The following is a 21,608-nucleotide window of genomic DNA, read 5'->3' as shown; positions in this document are numbered from 1 at the left end:
CAATAAACATAAAATTATATTATTATTATATGTATATTAAATATTATATAATATATTTATATTATTCTTAATAATATTGAAAGTTAAAAATCTGTGTTTTTTTTTTTTAGTTATCTCATAAATAAATGCCTGCAGAGGATTCAGATTTAAAATAATACTGAAGTTAAACAAAATAAATTTAAGGTTATCAAGCTATAGGTATTTTTCCTTTGTTAAAAGAGGAAGTCCCTTCATATCATTACAAACTTGCATTCCCGCAGCATGCGATGAAACCCAGATGTGTCAGTACTTCACTCAGCAAGATCCAAACCAACTCACTCATCTTCATTTAAAAGCCAACTCTCCCTCCCTACCTTCCTGTGTCTTTCAAGTTGGTCACTCTTTCCAATTAGAATCTCAAAATGTTAGCATAATCTCTCTCTCTCACTTTTGAAGGACTCCACCAAATCAATTCTATGTCCAATAGATTCCTTGAAATTCTCTCTCTCTCTCTCTCTCTCTCTCTCTCTCTCTCTCTCTCTCCCCTTCCCTCTCCCTCTCCCTTCCCCCTCCCTGTCTCCTGTCTCCCCATGAATTCCTTATCTTCCCAAAGTAGCTAAGATTTCCTTGATATGGACAGAAAACTCTCTTCTCTTCCCCAACATTTATCAGCATACATAATGTTATTTAGCTTCAAAAACCTGAAGTTCCATAAGAACCAGTTTTATTTCTGCCTTGTTTCTCACTGCCTTCCCAATAATTCAGTAGATGCCTGGCACAAATCAGACTTTCAAGAAAATAAGAAAGAAGGAAAAAAGAAAAGTTAGGAAGAGAAAAATGAAGGAATTGAAAAAGGGATTAAAAATGAGAGAGAAATAAAAGGGAAGAAGGAAGGAAAGAGAGGAACAGCAGAGAGAGGAAGGACAAGGAAATTTCTACTCCATTCCCACTGTCACTACTTAAAATCATGAACTCAACATTTTCTGGATCTAAAAAATAGTGAGTACATTTTTCAACTCCTCCAATATACACACAAGCAAAACTTCAGTATTCTAAAATATTCCCACCAAATCATAGTCCAACTATGTTTGGACTGCTGCAACAAAGAGAAATTCACTACCTCACATAGCAATTCATTCCACTGGCAAGAAGTCATCATTTGAAAGTTTTTCCCCCAAATGATGCCAAAGCTTCTCTCTGCATTTTCCACTCTTAAGCCCTGGTCCTAGAGTCTGGAAATGGACATACACAGACACTTATAGACACACATACACACACACACACACACACACAATTTTTCTTACAGAGAACAGAAATTCCTACTTTTGAATACTGGGATAATTACCTAATTCTGTTGAGTCTATCCATTTTGGAAGCTAAATATATCAACCATTTCTCATGAAATGATTCTGAGTTATAGGTCATCTTGTTCAGTTTCTTCAATTTACATTAGTCAGTGTCTTAACTGTGGTTCTCAGAACTGATCATTGCATTCTTTAAACATAGGTGAGCCATGATAAATAAATGAATGGTACTCAGACAAAACAGATGCACCTCATCATTCCTCACCTCCCTCTTCTAAGCATCTTAATTAATAATATTGATTAAATTGATTAATAATCTATAGTCACTAAAGGCTTCTGGGAGCATTAATGCCTACACGCTGTACATGTAGTTAAATTAAACTTCTAGCTTGTTTCTTTATCACTAACCCAACCCTCATTTTAATCTATGTAACCAGGTCAATAGTCTTCTAACAGATGTCTAATCAATCATTTCTTTCATTAAAATGAATTAATAGTTCTGATCCCTATGATTCAAACCCATGAATTACTAAATTTTATTGAAACAAATTTACAAAACATGCTTCCCCTTAGGTTTGCAAATCATCATAAAGTGCTCTCTGGACTTTTCTCACTAAAGAAAGATTAATGTACATTCTTCCATTCCACCAAGACTGAGAATAATATATCTGAACTCATTCTCTTTTCATTGTGAGGATTTCAAATCTACTGGCTTATTACCTATATGTCTTGCACAGATATATAAATTTCTGAAGAAACAAATAGTATCCCCAACCCTGATCTATATTATATCCACCTAATAATTACTGAAAATCCTCTTCCATAATTTTTCCTTTTTGTGTGTGTCATTATCCTATATAGCATCTAGTTTGGTACTGGTATGAGAAAATTAAGTTTCAATTTAAAACCCTCACATGACCACTTTGCTTCTGTCAAACTTACAACAGGATCATGAGAGACATCTTTGCAATCCTTTGCTTTACTGGAAATGCTAAGGTAGACAAAAACCAAAGCCCCTTTTTCTGTACATGTACATGATCCAGTATTTCTGTTCTCATTGTTCTAATGTCTCAGCATATACCAGCTGCTCCACAGTTCAGCCCTAACATCCTATCTACGAGCTTTTCTTTACATACACCTTTACTCTAACCAGACTGATGATCCCTCTGCTCCCCTCAAATATAATAAACCATTTCCTAACATGGAGACCTAATATGGCCTCATCCAGCCTTCCCAGACCAGTCTAACAACTATCTATTACTTTATCTAGAAGATTTAAACTTCTCAAAATATATATTCATGCACAGTTGAGCCATTCATACTTTATTAGTTTGGATTTTAGTGCTTATTTTGTGATTTCTAAAATATTCCTTTAAAAACATAGATTTCTTCCTTTCCTTTTTTTTTTTTTTCGCCCTAAGGATCCACTCATGATAAACAAGAGCTCTTCCACTGAGCTACAGCCCTAGCCTTCTAAATTGTAGATTTTGTAAGGGCAATGCTCATTTCTCCTCCTTTATTATAAATACCTTGAGTACCTAACAAAGTGCTTTTCAGAGAGCAGATACTGAAAATATGATTCAAAGTGAAGCAAAAAGAACTAGGAAAGTTCACAAAGGATCACAGCCAATCTCCAAATTTATAAGTAAAATATTAAGTGAATATGTATATAAATGATGGATAGATGTCCCTGAAACTAAAATATTGCTAGTTCCAAAAAAAAAAATTAAGCACTAAGAGCTGGGGCGGTAGCGCAGTGGCAGAGTACTTGCCTAGCCCGTGAGGCACTGGGTTCTATCCTTACCACTGCATAAAAATAAAACTAATAAAAAAAGAAAAGAAAAGAAAATGAAGCATCATTTTTTTCTCTGAACCAGGGAAATGAGAGAATTAATGAACTCAATGGCACCTGGGAAAACATAAGATCATCCCAATTTCTTCACCTGGGAAATAAACAAGATTAATTATAGGTCCTTTCAAACAAGAAGATTCTAATAAAATAAAAATATGTATCACAATGCTTCCATCAGGTCTCTTGAATCTATGCCTTTACATAACTAAGTAGGGCCATATGTCCCTGTGCATTGTATTCATCTTATTCCAGAAAAGAAACTTAGGATTTGTGTTTTCCAATAACATGTAATTAATCTGATAAATGACTGACTGCATGAAGTTATAAATTTAAAGTGATTTTGAAGTCCAGGAAAGTATATTTTCTACATTGTTAATAATGGAAATAAAGCTCTTAAAGCTCTACCTAAATGAAATTTCAATATAATAAATTAAAAGATATCCCAATGGCTTGGGAGGCTGAGGCAGGAGGATTGTGAGTTCAAAACCAGCCTCAGCAACTCAGCAAGCCCTAAGCAACTCAGGGACAACCTACCTCTAAATAAACTATAAAAATGGGCTGAGGATGTGGCTTGTTGGTTAAGTGCCCCTGGGTTCAATCCCTGATACAAAAAAAAATTAAAAATAAATCAAAAGAGACAACCACAATCACAACAAATAACAGAACTTTCAGGAACTAAACCAGAGCTAAAGCTCAGCTGTGTACTATTCTTACTATTAAAGATAACCATTCTTTGTTGTGACTGCCATATGGCCCATACTCTCTATTTCTCCTATTCTTAAAATAACCCTGTGCTTGTCCCCATTTTAAATATAAAAAAGGAAGGCACTAATTTCAATAATTTTCCCCAAGTACATATGAGGAGAAAACATAGAATTAGATCTCCAATCCAGGATCCAGGTCCATATACCTTCAAACAGTTCAACTTCTGTCATGTGACATTTTAAAATAAGATTTGGACTGCAAATTAAAAGTATGCAGAAGAAAAGGCCTAAGCTATTTGGAGCAGTTTTACTTACTAGGATAGATGGATGAATAATACATAGATGATAGTTAGATCATCTATGTATAGAATTATATTTAATGTTTATGATAACTGCATAAGTTTATCGCCATTTTATAGAAACATACCATGTTAACTAACATTCACAATATCACTCACCTATAAATGTTGGAATAGAAAATAAAATGGTTTTCGTGTGATGTTTCAAAATGCTCCCTGTCTGCACTCTACCACACAGCCTCATAAGTAACAACAGAGGGTGAAAATGATCTGAAGTCATTTGGCCCAAAAGCCGAAAATGGCAAACATCTATGCCCAACTGACACCCTACATTTCAGTGAAACTAGTTCAGGAGAAAAGGAAAACTAACTGTTGTCCAAATACATGTAAAATAACAGCCATGAGAATCCCATTCTTATATTAAATAGTGCAAGAACACATTCATTTCAGAAAAGGATGTATTCATATGCACCATATTTTATGAGAATTTGCAGATTTTAAAAGGCATAATATTGCCTAGTTGCCAGGATTTTTTCCACTTAGCATCCTTCAGCTCTGTATTGAAAATTCTGGAAAACACTTTCACCACTTTATGAACCATATGCAGAGTTTGATTCTTCTCCAATTTTTTTTTCATTTGTTATTATCATCATCAGGGAGGATTACATCTCATCTACTTAGCTGCTAGAATGAGAATTTCAGTTTGGAGGAAAGCCGATTTCTTAAAACGAAAAAAAAAAGTTAGCTGCTTCAGGCAACAGTCCTTTTGATCCGCTCATTAACACTTTTCAAATGTTCGAGTGATGTGGGCATTCTCTGCGCTAGAAAATGTCAGCCCTGGAGCCTGCAGCCAGCTTGATGCAATCATATGTTCCGATATTCAGAAAAGAGTGAAAAGAACTGTCAACATTAAACTGCTTTGAATAAAAAAAAAAAAGGAAAAAAAAGCAGATACTGTACAATGACTGTAGATTGAGTAGCATTTGAGAACTAATTCTTGCTGGTCGCAAAAAAGAAATGCCCAAACCATCAACAATGTCATTTAAGTGCCTAAGAGCCCACAGACAATAGACAATATAGAAAACATTCTTAGTGTTTACAAGAATTTGTTTAAAATATATGTGGATCTTCCTCTCACACTCCTTTTTCTTGTTGATAAGATCAGAGGGCGAGTATAGCGCCTTTCTTCTCAAGTCCATAAACAAAAAGTTCTCTTTTATTAGTATTTGGGAAGTCCTTTTATAATTCCACAAAGATAGACGGTTTCAACATCCAGACCAAAATAATGGTCCGGGTTATCTCATCCTATGTGGCAAACGATCAGTGTTCAAAGAATCTTACTTTGAACAAATAAGTAAGTGGCCAGAAATCTAGGCAATAAATACAATCTAAAATGCCAAATGAGACCTGGGAAGAACAGTGTGAGAGTATATTCTGCCAGGAAGTTAAGTAAAGGTGTTGCTGTCAAAGCAAATAAACTCAGACCCAGAAGAATTTGATACCCTGTTTCATAAATGATGCTCTGTTGGAAAACATTACCATGGAAGCAATACGTCCTAACATCACACTGTATTTCAAGGAGGCAACCACACATAAATCATTTTAATTAATGGTGCAAGGAAGGCATATTAAAATTTAAATTACTTATGTTTTATTGTGCATTCCAAAAAAAAAAAAAATCAGGCTCCTCTGAAAGTAACTCAATAAAGGCACCATGAGCCCTCCTCAACAATAAAAAACAAGTGCAATGTAGAAGCATTATTACTATTTAGAAAGAACAGCACAGCTGTTGCTGGCTAAGAAAATGATTCTATAGAGCTCTAGTCAGATACATCCTCATCATGAAAGCTCAACTTACTTATAAGCAAATTAAGGTTTAAAAAGAGAACTTTTAAAATTGTTTTCTAAATTCAAGATTCATGAGATTTTTCTGTAATGTCCTAAATACACTAAGGGAAAAAAATGAGTTTGTAGTTTTCCCTGGCCAAGGTCACTAAAGCAAAGTGAACATTTATCATTTCCGGCATATTCAAGTATTTATTTGCAGCTGAATAATATACTCATTGACAACACTCCAAAAAGCCTTTGTTTGCCACCTCATTAGCCTTACATCTGTAATTCTGGTTTTCCCAAATGATGCAACTATACAACTGTCATTTCAGCTATCCTTATTAGTAAAACAAATCTGCCCCAAACTCAACATATCCTCAAAGATTTAAAAAAAATGATGAAAACATATATATTTTCTGATATTTCACTTATATAATTCAGTTCATGGTAAGTTTTGTTCTTACCTACCGCCCCATCCCCTTTTTTAATCCAAGGAAAAAGAAAGGATACTGCAGATGTCTTTGGTTAAAAAAAAAAAAAAAAAGCAACTGTTTGAGGGTGGGTGTGAGCATACTTCATGAGAGTAATAAGTGGGGAGACATAACACCATGCAAAAATGAGAACTTTCCCCCCTATGGAACGGTTTACAAATTTAACACAGCCTATAATTCATTAATGATAATGCCTGAAAATTCAACTGTTCATAAGAGTTCTGTTATTAAAAATATAGGATGTACTAGGGATCATTGGTTTCAATTTCTATTTCTGCATTAAAAAAAAGCAAAGGACACAATTCACAATGCCTTAAATAATTCTCTCTTTCTCACAACTTGAAAAATACTCATCAAATGAATTGAAGGATTTAAAAATTATTTTTTTTAATTTCATATTAAAAGCATCTTGGACATAAGGCGCTGTGGTTCATGCCTGTAATACCAGTAGCTCTGGAGGCTCAGGCAGGAGAATAGAGAGTTCAAGCCAGCCTCAGCAAAAGCAAGGAACTAAGCAACTCAATGAGACCCTGTCTCTAAATAAAATACAAAATAGGGCTGGGGATGTGGCTCACTGTTCAAGTCCCCTGAGTTCAATCCCTGGTACTCCCCAAAATAAACAAATAAATCTAAAAACATCTTGGGTGAGCAGATATTCCACAACAGAAACTTTCCCTTTAACTTTAATCTATGTCCCTCTTTGGCAGTCTTTATCATGAACTCCTTCCCATGACAATTAAGGTATATCGAATCTATAGCATTTAAGGGACTTCAATTATATTAACATATAATGATCTAATCTGTAAAAAAACAGTTCTATAAAAATATGTATGCTTATTTATTAACTTATTAAATAATGAGATCTAATTATTACCATAATTTTGAAGTAGTGATGCATATAAAATGTTTGACAAGTATTTGAACTATAAAATGTGATATAGGATATATATCTGTGATTACTATGGCCAACACAGTATTCAGAATAGATAATACTTTTGTAGACAATGGATTACATTCATGAATGAAAGAAATGAAAAGTTTCAGTTAGAAGTAAAAGTAAAGATGTATTTTTTTCCATACAAATTAATAGTCCTCTGGTTAGAAATCCCTGTGGGGTATTGTTAGCAGCAACTAGACAAAAGTTGTTTCTACTTCCAAGTTTTATATAATCAATAAATTCTTATGCAAATGTACCTTGGCTCTTACCATATAAGATTATATAGGCCTTATTTCCTATTGTATGTATGAGTAACATATTTAAACAAAATAATGGAAAATTAGGGCTGGGCTCAATTCCCAGCACACTACATACACACACACACACACACACACACACACAAAGTGAAAATTATACAAAGAACAATTTTACATCATAATTCCTTTAAACACAATATTTCTCCATAGTGAGAAGAATTTTTATTATAAATAACAACAAAGCACCCTATTGTGCACCTGACTTTCAGGTAAAGAGATATCAAATTTCTCAATTCTAAGAATTGATACAGTTCAAGAAGATGTATCTGTACAGAGATACGAAAAATTGTGCTCTTTATGTGTAATAAGGATTGTAATGCAAAAAAAAAAATTAAAAAAAGAAAATGTATCCAATAACAATTATTTACTGTGCAACATTAACATAAACAATGATGAATAAAACACACAGTACTCTGCCTTCATGAAATTATTAATCTAAAGAGGAGATAGTTTCAAACAAATATAGTGTTAATTCATCATTTAATTATACTTTTACTTAAGTAGTGCCAAAAATGTACTACCTTATACTAGGCAATTTTGCTAAAATTTCACTATAAAATATTCAAGAAGGAATGTTTCTGACTTTCATCTTTTTCTTGTTTCCTGGTCTCAAAGTGCTTCAGCTAACCAGGTACATACTGTGGTTTCATACATACAGTATTTAGTTAAATGTCAGAGTGCTTCATTTTTCTCTGTGGGTTAAGAATGTCAAATTCTATCTTTCAAGAGATTCAATTGTTCAATACCTAAATCTGAATGAAATTGTACGGGCTCCTTCTTACAAGTACTACCACCCTGAGAAACCTGTGCACAGATCCCTGTTGTCAAATGAGTCTATGCCAAATGTCACATATGCCTTGGACACTTCTGAAAATTGTAAAGATGTTTCATTCAAAAATTCCTGGTCACTCTAGAAATGTGAGTAAATTCTTCTCAGTATATAAAGCATTATGTGTACTTATTTGACAATTACCCCAAAAAGTCAAAAAGAGCTATTCTAATCTCAATTTCCAAAACTTATAGGCCTAAGTAGCGATTTCCTAACTCTAGAGAATAGCAGAAACATTCATTTGTTGCTGCTATAACAAATTATCACTAACCTGGTGGCTTCAAATAACAGAAATTTGTTTTCTTCCAGTTATGGAAATCAGGAGTCTGAACCGAGTCTTACGGGGTTGAAATCAGCTATTGGCAGAGCTGGTCCTTCTAAAGACTCCCAGGGTGGAATAATCTGCCCCTGCCTCTTTCAGATTCTGCTCATGCTGGTATCCCCTGGTTGGTGGCTGCATCACTCCCAAGGCCACCTCCACAGACACACTGCCTCCTCCCCTCTGTTATCCCCTTTCCCTCTGTATCCCTCTTACAAGACTTGTTATTGCATTTAGCCCCTGCTCCCAGGTCATCCTGGATAATCTCTCCATCTCAAAACAATTTAGTCATCCTTTGGCCACACAGGTGACAAGCACAGGGATTAAGACTTGAGTATCTTCATTCTTCTTACCCCCCTCTTTTTCAAACTCTAGTGACCTGTGGAGATGGCTCACCCTACTCACCCCTTCCTCTCAGGGAGAGCCACCATCACTGGAAAACTGCCCACCACTGCTCAGATACCTTTCCATTGTTGAGGCAGAAAGAAAACCCAGAAAACCAAAACCCTGAGAATCACTGTCTAAAAGGCAATAACATTGATGCCACTGAGCCATCGATTAAAACCTGTGAAAATGTAATATCCAAGCAATGAAAAGTCCAATCATTTCATAAAATATGACTTAATGTTTCTTGTCTCAGTATTTGATAAAATATAAAATAAAGGAGTAAAGAACATGGGATAGACATTGAGGCCTCTTTCTCCAGGTTCTCCATCTTGGTAAGAGCTCCTGGGCTCCTGATGCCCACAGAGGTGGGGAGCTGATACTTTCCAAATGTGCCCAAGAACAAATTCTTTCAGCTGTTCAGTCCCACTGAATCCCCTCAGTAGAAAAATTTGATTCACACATTTGCTGCTATTACTTAAAATATATTCAGATAAAAAGAAATCTGTATAACAACAAGCTGAAGTAAATGCATTTCATTTCCCATTAAAAAGTTATTTTTCTGGGACTGGTGTTGTGGCTCAGGGGTAAAGCACTTGCCTAAGATGTGTCAGGCACTGGGTTCGATCCTCAGCACCTCATAAAAAATAAGAGATAAAATAAAGGCACTGTGTCCATCTATAACTACAAATACAAAAAATGTTATTTTTCTGGTAATGATAGACAAGTCAAATTAATCCATAATAATTTAATACTACTAAGGATTACTTAAATGACCACATTCTAATTTGAGCATTTCACAAATATATTCTCTAAAAGGAACAAAATAAATACCCTTTAATTGTACTACATCTTTTGATATACTCAAGATTTTTTTTTTTTATGATCTCACTTCCCGCTTCTTTTCTAAAGGCCTCTTCATTCTTCTCTAGTCTAGTTCCTTTCCAGTTTAAGATTCCAACTATAGGCCCTTTGTTAGATACTTTACTTTGGACTGGGGACATGGTTTAGTGGTAGAGTGCTTAGCTTGCATTAGCAAGGGCCTGGATTAGATCCCCAATAGAAAGTAAGGATAGGGGAGGAGAGAAGAAAAGAGGAAGGGAGGAAGGAACAGAGAGAGAGAGGGAGGGAGGGAGGGAGAAAGGAGACTCTGGCCACATCTAAGGTGCACTATCTGTTACTGGCTTTCCACTTCCATTTTTGATAGAACTCAGTTGGGCAGTCTTAATCTTCACCAGGACCAGAGCTCAACATTGCTGTAGGCATAGCTCCTTTCAGATGATTCTACTGAGCAGATCTCCCTGGTGGTTTCTTATCACCCCTGGGATGAGTTCAGACCTACAAGAAACAGGAAGCCCTCCCTTTGGGTTCTTCTCAAAACCAAAACTACCTACCTTTTATACAAGATCTCAGCCTAGCCCTTTTTGAAGCATGCCAAAATAACTCATACTTTTCACACACACTTCATCAAAATGTCCCTCATCCACTTACACTGTCTCAGTCATCAAAACTCAGTTTGGGGTCATTCACTCAGTCCTGTTTTTCTGAAACAGTTCCTTTGTGTTCTTACTGCTCTATATACATCCTGTTATTGGGCACTTGTGACCCTCCCTTAACACTTACTTGCCTATATTTCTGTGTTTCCACATGAAATGTGAATTTCCATACCATATCGCAGGCATTTGTGTATGTGTATATGGTACTTGGGATGGAACCCAGAAGCATTCTGACTCTGAGCTACATCCCCGGCATTTTTATTTTTTTATTTTGAGATAGGTTCTCCCTAAGTTGCCCATGTTGGTCTCAAACTTTCTATTTTCCTGCCTCAGCCTCCCAAGTAGCTGGGATTACAGTCAGGTGCTACCACACTTGGCTCATATGCATTGTTGTATCCCCAATTCCTAGCATAGTAACTGGCACTAACAGATGATTAATACATATTTGCCAAGGGCTAAATGTAGAACTTTGCCTCTACTTTCTCCCTGCTTTGAAACCTACTTAAGAAAACATTCGCTATGATTCATTTGCACCTAGGTATGAATACTAAGTGTAAATAAGCTTATATTCAGGACTGGCTACTTTTTAATCGACATTCCTAGGTACAAAATAAAGTTAGTTCTCTCAAATAAGTTCAAAATTAAAAAGCATTAATTCATGATGTTTCTGATGATAGGAAGCCTTGCTGACATCTTATACACAATTAACAGGACCTCTCTATGCATTTCATAAAGACACTCCAAGATTTATAATCTGCAAGGCCTCAGGGTTAGAAGGAACATAATCTTTCTGATGATGAAGTGCTCTCCATAATATCCAAAATTATGGCCAAAATCTGTATACAAGAACATCTAAGTTCCTCCCCAAAAAGCCCATTTCCGTTTTTGCATGTATTTAAAAAAAAAAAAAAAAAACAAGTTTCATATACCTTGATAACTTCTGAGCCCTCTGGTAAATAGTAAATGAAATTGCAAAGTAATAAAGGGAGGAAACCAACACTGTAAAGTTTAAATTAAAAAACCAAGGAGCACAAATCACATTAGGGCACCTTTTTGCTTTTTAATTTGAGATTCAAGAATGGTAGCCCCCCTAAAATAGCCATATCTAGGATAATCAAGATTATAACAGGAAACTGTCTGTGCATAAATTGCTCTGGCAGGAAACTGATTAGTTCAGCAAAGAGACAGGATGCTTCTTGTCTCTGATGTTGTCTGAGTTAATTCTATGCCTCCTCCATGGGCCAACTGCTCTGAGATAAAGAATTATAAAGTTGCCTCATGAAAGCAGACTGAAGTACAATTAATAATAAATGCAGGGGTGATACAAAGCACTGCCTCAAATTGCAAAGAAGCTGAAATCAGCAAAGGTGGGCGGGGCGGGGAGGGCAGACTAGAAACATCATGTAAAACACTACCATGATCTACATACTATCAAGTTCTATATCATGTGCTCATATAAAAAGGAGCACTCTCAAAGTAAGTAGGAGGCATGCTTTGAAAGAAGGCTTCCTTGGGATAATATTTTCTATGGAACTTGAATAGTGTAAATTGGATTGCTTGAAATGTATTGAAATGTATTACTTAACATATTACCCTGGGGTAGGCAGAATAATGCTGCCACAAAGATGTCCAAAACTGAATTCCATGGTCCTGTGAATAAATTACCTTACATGGTAAAAGGGATTTTGCAGATATGGTTAAGAACCATGAGATGGGAAATGATCCTGGATTATCCAAGTGTGTCCAACCTAATCACCTGTTTCCTTAAACATGGAGGGCCTTTGCCAGCTGGGTTCAGAGTCAGAGGGAAATGTGAATACAGAAGAATCATCAAGGAGATAAACATGGTTGGTTTTGAAGATGGAGAAAATAGTCTAAGAGGCAAGAAATGTGGATGGCCTCTTGAAGCTGGAGAATGGAGTGTGAATGGACTCTACCCTAGGGGTGCAGAAAGGAATGCAGCCCTGCTGACACCTTTCAGCCCAGTGAGACCCACATCAGAGCTGTGATTACACAACTGCTAGATAATGAATTTGAGTTATTTTAAGTCACCAAGCATGTAGCAATAGAGGGTGAAGACAAGCCCACACTCCTTCACAGGTTTTATGCAAACATGAAAAATGACACAAATTAAAACTACCTGTCATTACTCCAAAAGTGACTATTTAACAGATACCTCAACATCTGCACTTGACTTATTTCTAATATGTTTTTCAGAGGGAAAACAAAAAAAAATCTTGAAAGAGTAGAGCCTTCAAAAAGGAAACAAAAGATTCATAACCACTTAGAAAAAAAAAAACCTGACATTATCAACTGCTTTCAATGAATTCAACAGAAAACAAATCATCCCATTTACTTGAATTTTTCTTGTACTTGAGTGGAAATGCTTTTATTCCAACTACTTTCCTACATTTCTCAATGCTTTTTTTCTATGAATCTGATTTTTAAGACACTTTTTAGGTGATATTTTATAATACATGTTGACATGCATGCATTCCCAAATCTATTATAGCAGTAAAATGATTAAAATTCAAGTAACTAATTGAAACTTTGCTGTTACTGAACAATGAGGCATTCATTCATATTTACAACTTACTGAATAAAAAAATAAATTAAAAAGGGTAGAGTTGCAAATCCTTCTTACTCACCACTTTGCAGCAAAGGGGCCAAAACCACCACATCAAACCCATGCCCAAGAGTAACAATAACACCAAAATAGCAATGATGGCTGCAATCCCGTTAGACTAAAGTAGAGAAAAGACAAAAACAAAGCTTAGGTCAGCAAAAACAAAGCCAGCAAAAATTAGGGTCAAATACCACATGCATTTTTTTTTTTTAAGGAAATACTAGAAAGTAATACAGAAAGCATAATAATGCCCAACCAAATTTCAGGTATGTTCCTTTAAATCCTATAAATTCATTTATATTTTATTTAATACATGTTAGGTTATGTTATGTTACGTAATAATAAATATAAAATCTTCCAAATTGCTTCAGACAGTTTCAAAATGTCATAAAGGAATGTAGGGGAAAAAATCATTATTTGGGGTTAGACAATGGTGCCTATCTTTTGTGTCTAGGTAAGGATTATTTCAGTTCAAGCATGATTACCCTTAGACAGGATTTCCCCAGACTATATAATGATGTAACACCGTTTACTTGGTACATTTACATGGTAAGACAACATGCATATTTAAAAATCTAAGTAGATGACAAGTGAACAGCAGCAACTATTGCTGGCAAATGGCGGATATATATCAAGGCAGATCAGATGATCTCTGATAACGGTTTAAGTCCTGCCTACACAGGAACCACAGGAGTGTCCTTTCACTTCCTGACTGCCAAGCTCCTCTGGCATCAAGACAACTGCTCTAGGCTCTGCCTGTAACCCTTTCATCCTAACCACCACCTAAATTCATCCTACAGGGTCCAGGGGAAGTCACTTCTTCAGGAGGCCTTCCTTAGATCCTCTGGCTAGAAAGTACGCCTTCTAATTCTACAGCTCATATTTATCAATATTTTAATCCTTAGCACTTTTCACAATATAATTATGAGATTTATGACTTTTTTTTTCATTTCTTTTTTCTGCCAAGATTCATTGCGAGTGCTAGAAAATCACAGGCTATGTCTAATCAACTTGCTACCGTATACTCCAGGCCTGGCATTTAAAAACTATTAACAGTGAGAATGAATCCCAAAGAAATAAGACTCCAAATGCAAAAAAAAAAAAAAAAAGAAAAAGAAAAAAAAAGAAGAACAAANCAAAAAAAAAAAAAAAAAAGTGCAAATGCATTTACTTTTGATAGAGAGAGTTCACAAGAGAAGAACAGCATCTTTTTCCCACTCTCTGGAATTCACAGTAATCCTATTGTGCTTTAGTTCAGTTTTGGTTTTCAGGGTTTTTTGTTGGTTTTGTTGCTTTGTTTGGTTTTAGGAGAAAGGATTCAGGGAAGAACAAAAAGAAAGAGAGAGAAAAAAAAGTAATATTTTTTATAGAAAATTTTAGGAAACTATCTATGTGTTCTGGTCTTAAAGCCAAAGAAAATAGTCCAGAGCATATATCAGGCTGCTTAGGGAAATACCCACAGTGCATTTTCAACACATAATTCTAAATATTCATGAAAAAAAAATCAAGCTATTCTCCACAGGCTTAATTATATTAAGGTTTAAAATCTAGACAAACAGAAAAGAATGACTTAGAAGCAGATGGAAAACTGAGGTATGCCATAGATAAATGTGTAAATTTTTGACCTCATCTTCAAATACCAGGTCTTATGAAGATGTCTCCAATCCATGACTGTTCACAAGCAGAAGGAACTAAGCATTCCCCACCAGCCTTTTCCCACCTGAGAACCCAGGTTATTTGGCTGTGCTGCACAACATTCAAAAGAGTTCTGAACATTTGGTTCCTCCTTTCTTAGAATTTGCACTTTTTCAGAAATAAGGACATGCAACTACAGGACATGAATCTGCTAAAATTTAGCAGTTAGCTCATTTTTTTCAGATGTCATGAACAAGATAGAAAATTGTGCCACCAGTTGGAATACTAAGTAACTGGGCTGACCCTGAGAGGTACGTAAATTTTTTTTATTTTCCCTCAAAATAAAATGCCTTTATTATAGCATTGACAAAACACTATGCCCCTCCAGATAAAAATATACATTTATTATGACAATACTATCATCTCTACTTATTCCAAAGCCTTATATAAAAAAACTAAAATTAAAATATGCACATTCAAGACCTACAGATCTTATTTTAAGTTGGAGCATGATAGAAAATAAAGCAAGAGGAAGCACATAATTTAATGATACCCAACTTTGTCATATATGTCTGAGACACACCTCCTGATTGTACCCGTCCCAGACATTAGCTCAATTGATTGGATACAAATTCCAGCTTTCCCATTTCCTTTGTTTTGATTGCCAGAGCCATTATCAAAGCAAGGATATGTCAGATATGAAAGGGAAATAATTTCATTGTTCACATAACTTTATAAACAAATTAAGAAAGGTCAAACATGTCAAATTTAGGCCTGTGAACAGATACAGTGCTACAAACCCTGGACTAAGAAGCCTGATGAAGATTATGGAGCTGAATAAAATTACACCCAGATCTGTCTCATGGGCAGAAACTAGAAACTTCTCACTTTTACTGAAACATTCTCTTTTGATAGAACTCAGGTCAAAACATAATCCTAATAAATATTCAGCACAATAATATCATTTTTCCTGAACTTAGTAGAATATATGTTATTGGAAGTTAAAAATATTTTTCATTCATTCAAAAAATATTTGATGAGCCCTCATTACATACCAGGCAGTTAAACAAGTACCAGGGAAAATCCTCACAAAGCCTACTGGAGAGAGAGAAACCTTCAGCAAAAGTGTGAGCAGTGTGAGAACCTGTAAAAATGGAAACTAACCTAGCAGGTTAGGCTCTGAGAGGATCTCTTGAAGATGTGTGAAGGGATGGGGAGGAGTGGAGGCAGAATCAGTGGCTCTTGTAAAAATAAGAGAAAGCCCATTCTGACTGGAGCCTGGAGTCAGAGGAAACTGGGTGACAGCCGAGGAGATTGAAGAAAAGAAGTCAAACACAAACCTCTGAAAAGCTATCGTCCAGTACAGAGAGAACTGGCCAGTGTTGAATTAAAAGTCATTCGTTAGGTGAACTTCCAATGGATCATATGTTGCATTCTTACAAAAAGGGGTTCTGAACAAGTAACATTTTCAGATGTCTATGAAGACTTAGGTATGAAAGTTAGCTGAGAAGTCCAGCATGAGACTCAGCATGTAGATGCCAGTCAAAGCTTTGACGTCAAAACTCCTCTAAGGATTATATAGGGACAAAGCCAAACCTCAAGCCTTGATGTTAGGATAGAAGGAACCAATTTTCTATTCATCCAAACACATTGTTTTTGAACTTTATCTGCATCTAATTTCTTTTCCTTTTTTTTTTCATTAAAAGAAAGTTATAATATACAATCAAAAACTTTCCCAAACACAACTGAAATTCTCCCAAGACAATTATAGAAGTATAAAAACAAATCGGGGCCACTACTGTATTTGCAAAGTAATGATAGAAAAGAGGAATCACTCAAAGTTTCAAAATTGCATGAATGTTATGATGGATCTAGAAAATAATTTAGTCACAATAGCCACATTAGAATAAAACAGACATAGAAGAGGAGAAATTGGTGCCTACAATTTTGTTACCATAAACTTAAGAGTTAGGGAAAGAAAAAAGAGTCATGGACTAGGTGATAGAGCTATTTACTGGATTCTTTGGAATATTCTATATCAGGAGTAGCACACTATAGCTCAAGGGCTAAATCAAGTTCATTTATTTTTTAAGACCTCTCCCAGCTAAGATTTTTTTTGCATTATTGCATAGATGAAAAAAATCAAAAGAAGAATATGCCACATGAAATTCAAATTTTGGTATACACAGCTTTATTGAACACAGCCACAGCTGTTTATTTACATAATGTCTATGACTGCTTTTGTACTATATGGTAGAGTTGAGTTGGTTGTGACAGAGACCAGACACCCAGCAATGCCTACAATATTTACTATCTGGCCTTTTACAGGAAAAGTTTGTTGACCCCTGTGCTAGACAAATCAATTTTGGATCTGGTAAAAAATGGCAGATTGTTCAAGTGTTTGTTCAAGGGGAAAAAAACAGATTTGGGTTCAATTTCAATTCAAGAACTTACTAGATTGTGAAACTGGGCAAGAAATTTAACCTTTCAGAGTCTCCAAGCTCCAAGTGAATAGTAAGAGCTATAATCAGCATAAGCTATGGTCATCAAGCCATGCATCCTGCTGAGGGGTTAGTCCACCTAACAGCAGCACCTTCTAATGTGTTTGCCTAAATGTGCCCTAAGGATTGGAATAGCTCTCTGATCTCTGTTCCTCAGTTTTCTCATCTGTAAAATCAACATATTAGTAACAGCTTCCTCTTCAATTGTGAGTATTAAATGAAGCCAGAAAGTGCTTAGCACATGTGTAATAGAGTTTAGCACACTGTCCAGTACCCAATCTGTGCTCAGAGAATGGGTTCTTGATATTATTATTCTAAAAGGGCCGTAAAAGATCAATAGTTCCAAGAGGGAAAAAAAAGACATTTTTACTGTATTTTTTTAAGCAGAGATACATCTAAGAGACTGATAAGACCAGGTGTGGTGGCACACACCTGTAATACCGGTGGGTTGGGAGAGTGAGGCATATGGATCACAAGTTTAAAGCCAGCCTCAGCAACTTAGCAAGACCCTGTCTCAAAAATAAAATATAAAAAGGGCTAAAAATGTGGCTTAGTGAGTTCATTTCCTCAGACCAAAAACAAAAACAAAAAAACAAAGAGAGACTGGAAGAGATGAAGGGAAAGAACTATTTAGAAACAAACCCTCTGTAGACTCCAGTCTTCAATCTCTTAACTTAAACTTTAGTTCACCCAATTTTTAAAAAAATTTTATTATTTATTTTTAAAAAATTTATTTTTTAGTTTCTCCACATTTAAACTACACATACTACTAATTTCATTCACTCATTTAGCAAATAATTTTGGGCCACCTGCCCTGTATAAAGACCACATATAAAAAGAAGCAAAGATAAGTAGCAGGTTCTACCATCAGCATCTCAGGGCTGATGAGCAAACCTGGAAGAAAATAAAGTGGAGCTCAGAGCCCTGTTTGCCTATTTAACAGGACTACACCACAGGTGCTCTTGGAGCATATAAAGGATCTTTTTTGTTTGTGGGATTTTCACAACAACTAATTAATTACTAGACCAAGAGTGTTTAATTTTGTTTGGTTTTTGAATACCTGTAAAAATCAAAAGCATCATCCTCATGAGAAGCAATATTGCTAACTGCATTTTACCTGATTTCTATATCTGAATATGCCTGAAAGTCTGAACATCATTTAAACCCAGTGCCCAGTATTTATCATACTATTACCCACTATCTCTTCTACTGTGACTAGAGATTTAATGTACGAATCAGCAGGTTCACTGCATCAGCTTGAGTCTCACTTTCCATGTCTATAAAATGGTAATATTACTGCCACATACCAGAGGTATTTGAGGCTGAATACAAAATATGGTTAAATCTAATGAGGAAAAAAAATGTTCTATAACTATCACTAATATGATGAAGTGAATTACAATATTTATTATCTGAAATCATTAGCATAATTATAAAAATCACAAAAAAAAGGCAGGCTTTAGGTCCTCAGGCGAAGCTGGAGAGAGGTCTCTGGTGACCCCTCAGACTTCTTCTCAGTCCTGGTCTTGGTGACCTTACACAGGCACCTACTGCTGGCTTCTCTTTATGTTGGGATTCTACCTTCCTTGTTCTTCTCTATTTGATACACGTTCTGATTTTCCCATATCTTGATGTCCTGCATTGTACCTTCTCTGTCACTTATTCATTTATTCTACCAACCAAGATGAACCTACCTGTCACCTCAGCCTGATTAATCTTTAAAGTTTAATCTGATCAGATTTGTTCCTGACTGTGGGCCTGGGATCTCCCTTTTCTGAAAGAATCTTATTTTAGAAAATTTGTATTTGCAAGTTTGAAATGCTTATGGATCTCCTTAAGAGCCTCTGGAAAGCTGGGCACACTGGTGCACACCTATAATCCCAGTGACTCAGGAAGCTGAGATAGGAGAATTTCAAGTTCAAGGTCAGCCTCAGCAACATAGAGTGGACTCAGCAACTTAGTGAAACCCTGCCTCAAAATAAAAAAGTAAAAGAAGCTGTGGAATGGAGCTCAGTGGTAAAGTGCCCTAACTTAAATTCCCAGTACCAAAAAAAAAAAAAAACCTCTTGCCAGTTTTAGATCCTGGAGGGATGTCTTTTTTGGGACCTGGAAGCCATTCTTTTGAAAAGTCATCAAGGAAGATACCACCTCAGAAGAGGAAGAAGGTAGGAATCTATAACATCAGTAGGCACCTTGCTCTACATTTCAGTACTACCTCCTGCCAGGAAGGCAGGAGAAAACTTATTTTTTCTTTAAGTAAGACAAATTAGCCCAGAGGTAGCCCACAATTTCCCCCACTAGAGCTCTTAAAAATTCTCCAGCCATTGGCTTCAACAGAGTTCCATTTAATCTCTCTTCCCTCCTCCAGTAGTCTTGAACAATATCTTCCTTGTTTGCTTCCTTTTGTCCAGTACAATTTGTGTTTGTACATATTCCTCCTATTTCAAAATTCCATTAACTCTAATTTCTCCCATCTTTCTTCCTTTTCCTATCCTCAACAACAGTGAAACCTAAATGCTGATCTCCAGTCCTGATGCTTCTCAGAGACTTGAGGTTATATCTACAATTACCCATTGGACATTGCCACCCTTTCTAATCAGCATTACCTACAATAAAAATTCTCTTCATCTCAAGATCAGCTGGTTTTAGATGTTTCCAAAGGTAGTATTATTCTTTTACACCATGAGATTCAATATTTTGAAATGAGTCATTCCATTCCAAACCCGTAAGACACTTTATAATATGTATTTCTTCATTAATACAACTTCTATTATTGTTTCTAGTACTGTTTCTACCACCGTAAGTAAACTCAGAACCCAAAGTTTTATGCCTAAATTCCAGCACTTGTCTCCTAAAAGCTTTTTGTTTTCTTTCCATTCTAACTTTCTTGCAGGCCACTACTAATGGAATCTTCCCAAAATAGAATGCTGCCATCACATTCATGTCTGAAACCTTTTAAAAAGACACTGTTATCTACTGAGGTCAAATTTTATGATTTTTTAAAGACAGTAAACCTAAAAAAAAATTAATGGAGCTTCTCATACAGTCTTACTGGCTCAGCATTCTGCCAAATATACAGGAGGAAGAGGAATATGAGGAAAAGAAGGAGAAGATAGAATGAAGAAAGAGAGGGAAGGAAAAAGGATAAAGGGAAGGAAAGAAGAAAGAGAAGTCGATACTGACAAATTACTATGGTTGTTACCTGAATCAAAGGATATTTTTAAATCAGAGGAAGAAAATTTACAGAATAAAGAATTCCTTCACATTGAGTAAATCCAGCTTTATGAAAAAAAAAAATCTCTTTTTTTTTTTTTTTTTAATTTCAGCATTGACATTTCTGTACAGTAGATTCTGGGTACTATAGGCCTGTAGGATTCCGTCCAAACTCTGTGTGGTGTTTTAAGTTACTGATGATCTAGTCAAAATTTCCCATTTCCAATTTTTCCTTCCACTTATTTCCACTCTGACTAAATATTTCTGTTCTCAATTCTTCCACACAGACCCTGTTTATTCTTTCTCTGTAACGTGCTTCCTGACCTCTCTTCTTACCTACATCCTGTCCCTTTATGAACCAGTTTGTCTTGCTTCCTCCAAAAAAACAAAATCTTTCTCTGGTACTCTTCCTTCTCCTGCTCTAACCTCCTGAAAGCCACTTGTTTCCCCCAATAAATATCATGTGGAATGTTGTTGCCTATTTCATTCCACCCACTGTCTATAACTCCCAAGATCATACCACCAATCCAGACCCTTCTCTAAAGCATGTGACTTATGTATTCAGGGGCCTCTCTCACATATACACTTAGCTATCTCATACATACCTGTCACTCAACAGTACCAAAATGGAACTCCTCATCTTCTAGAAACTGCCTCTATCTGATGGCAATGCATCCTTCTGGCTGCAAGCAGTTATTCTTAATGTCTTTTTTTTGTTTTCACACCCCACATCTAACCTGTCTAGGCATTCCAAGAGATCCACCTTTAAAATACATTCAAGTTTGGAGCTGGGGATATTGTTCAGTTGGTAAAGTGCTTGCCTCACATGCACAAGGCCCTGGGTTCGATCCCTGGCACCACCAAAAAAAAAAAAAAAAAAAAAACCCAAATT

At 35.8% G+C, this 21,608-nt stretch overlaps 1 protein-coding gene across 1 annotated transcript in view; it reads right to left on the bottom strand.

The window, feature by feature from the left end:
* Antxr2 (ANTXR cell adhesion molecule 2) overlaps positions 1-21,608 on the bottom strand; it is a 135,206-nt gene that overhangs the window by 65,551 nt on the left and 48,047 nt on the right. Inside the window, exon 12 of the mRNA XM_015499160.2 lies at positions 13,390-13,485. Within this exon, the coding sequence (XP_015354646.1) occupies positions 13,390-13,485 (96 nt within the window). The remainder of the gene's footprint in view (positions 1-13,389; positions 13,486-21,608) is intronic.

The sequence above is a fragment of the Marmota marmota genome, unplaced genomic scaffold (assembly GCF_001458135.2).
Source record: "Marmota marmota marmota unplaced genomic scaffold, marMar, whole genome shotgun sequence".
NCBI lineage: Eukaryota > Metazoa > Chordata > Mammalia > Rodentia > Sciuridae > Marmota > Marmota marmota.
This window is presented reverse-complemented; position numbering and strand designations above follow the sequence as displayed.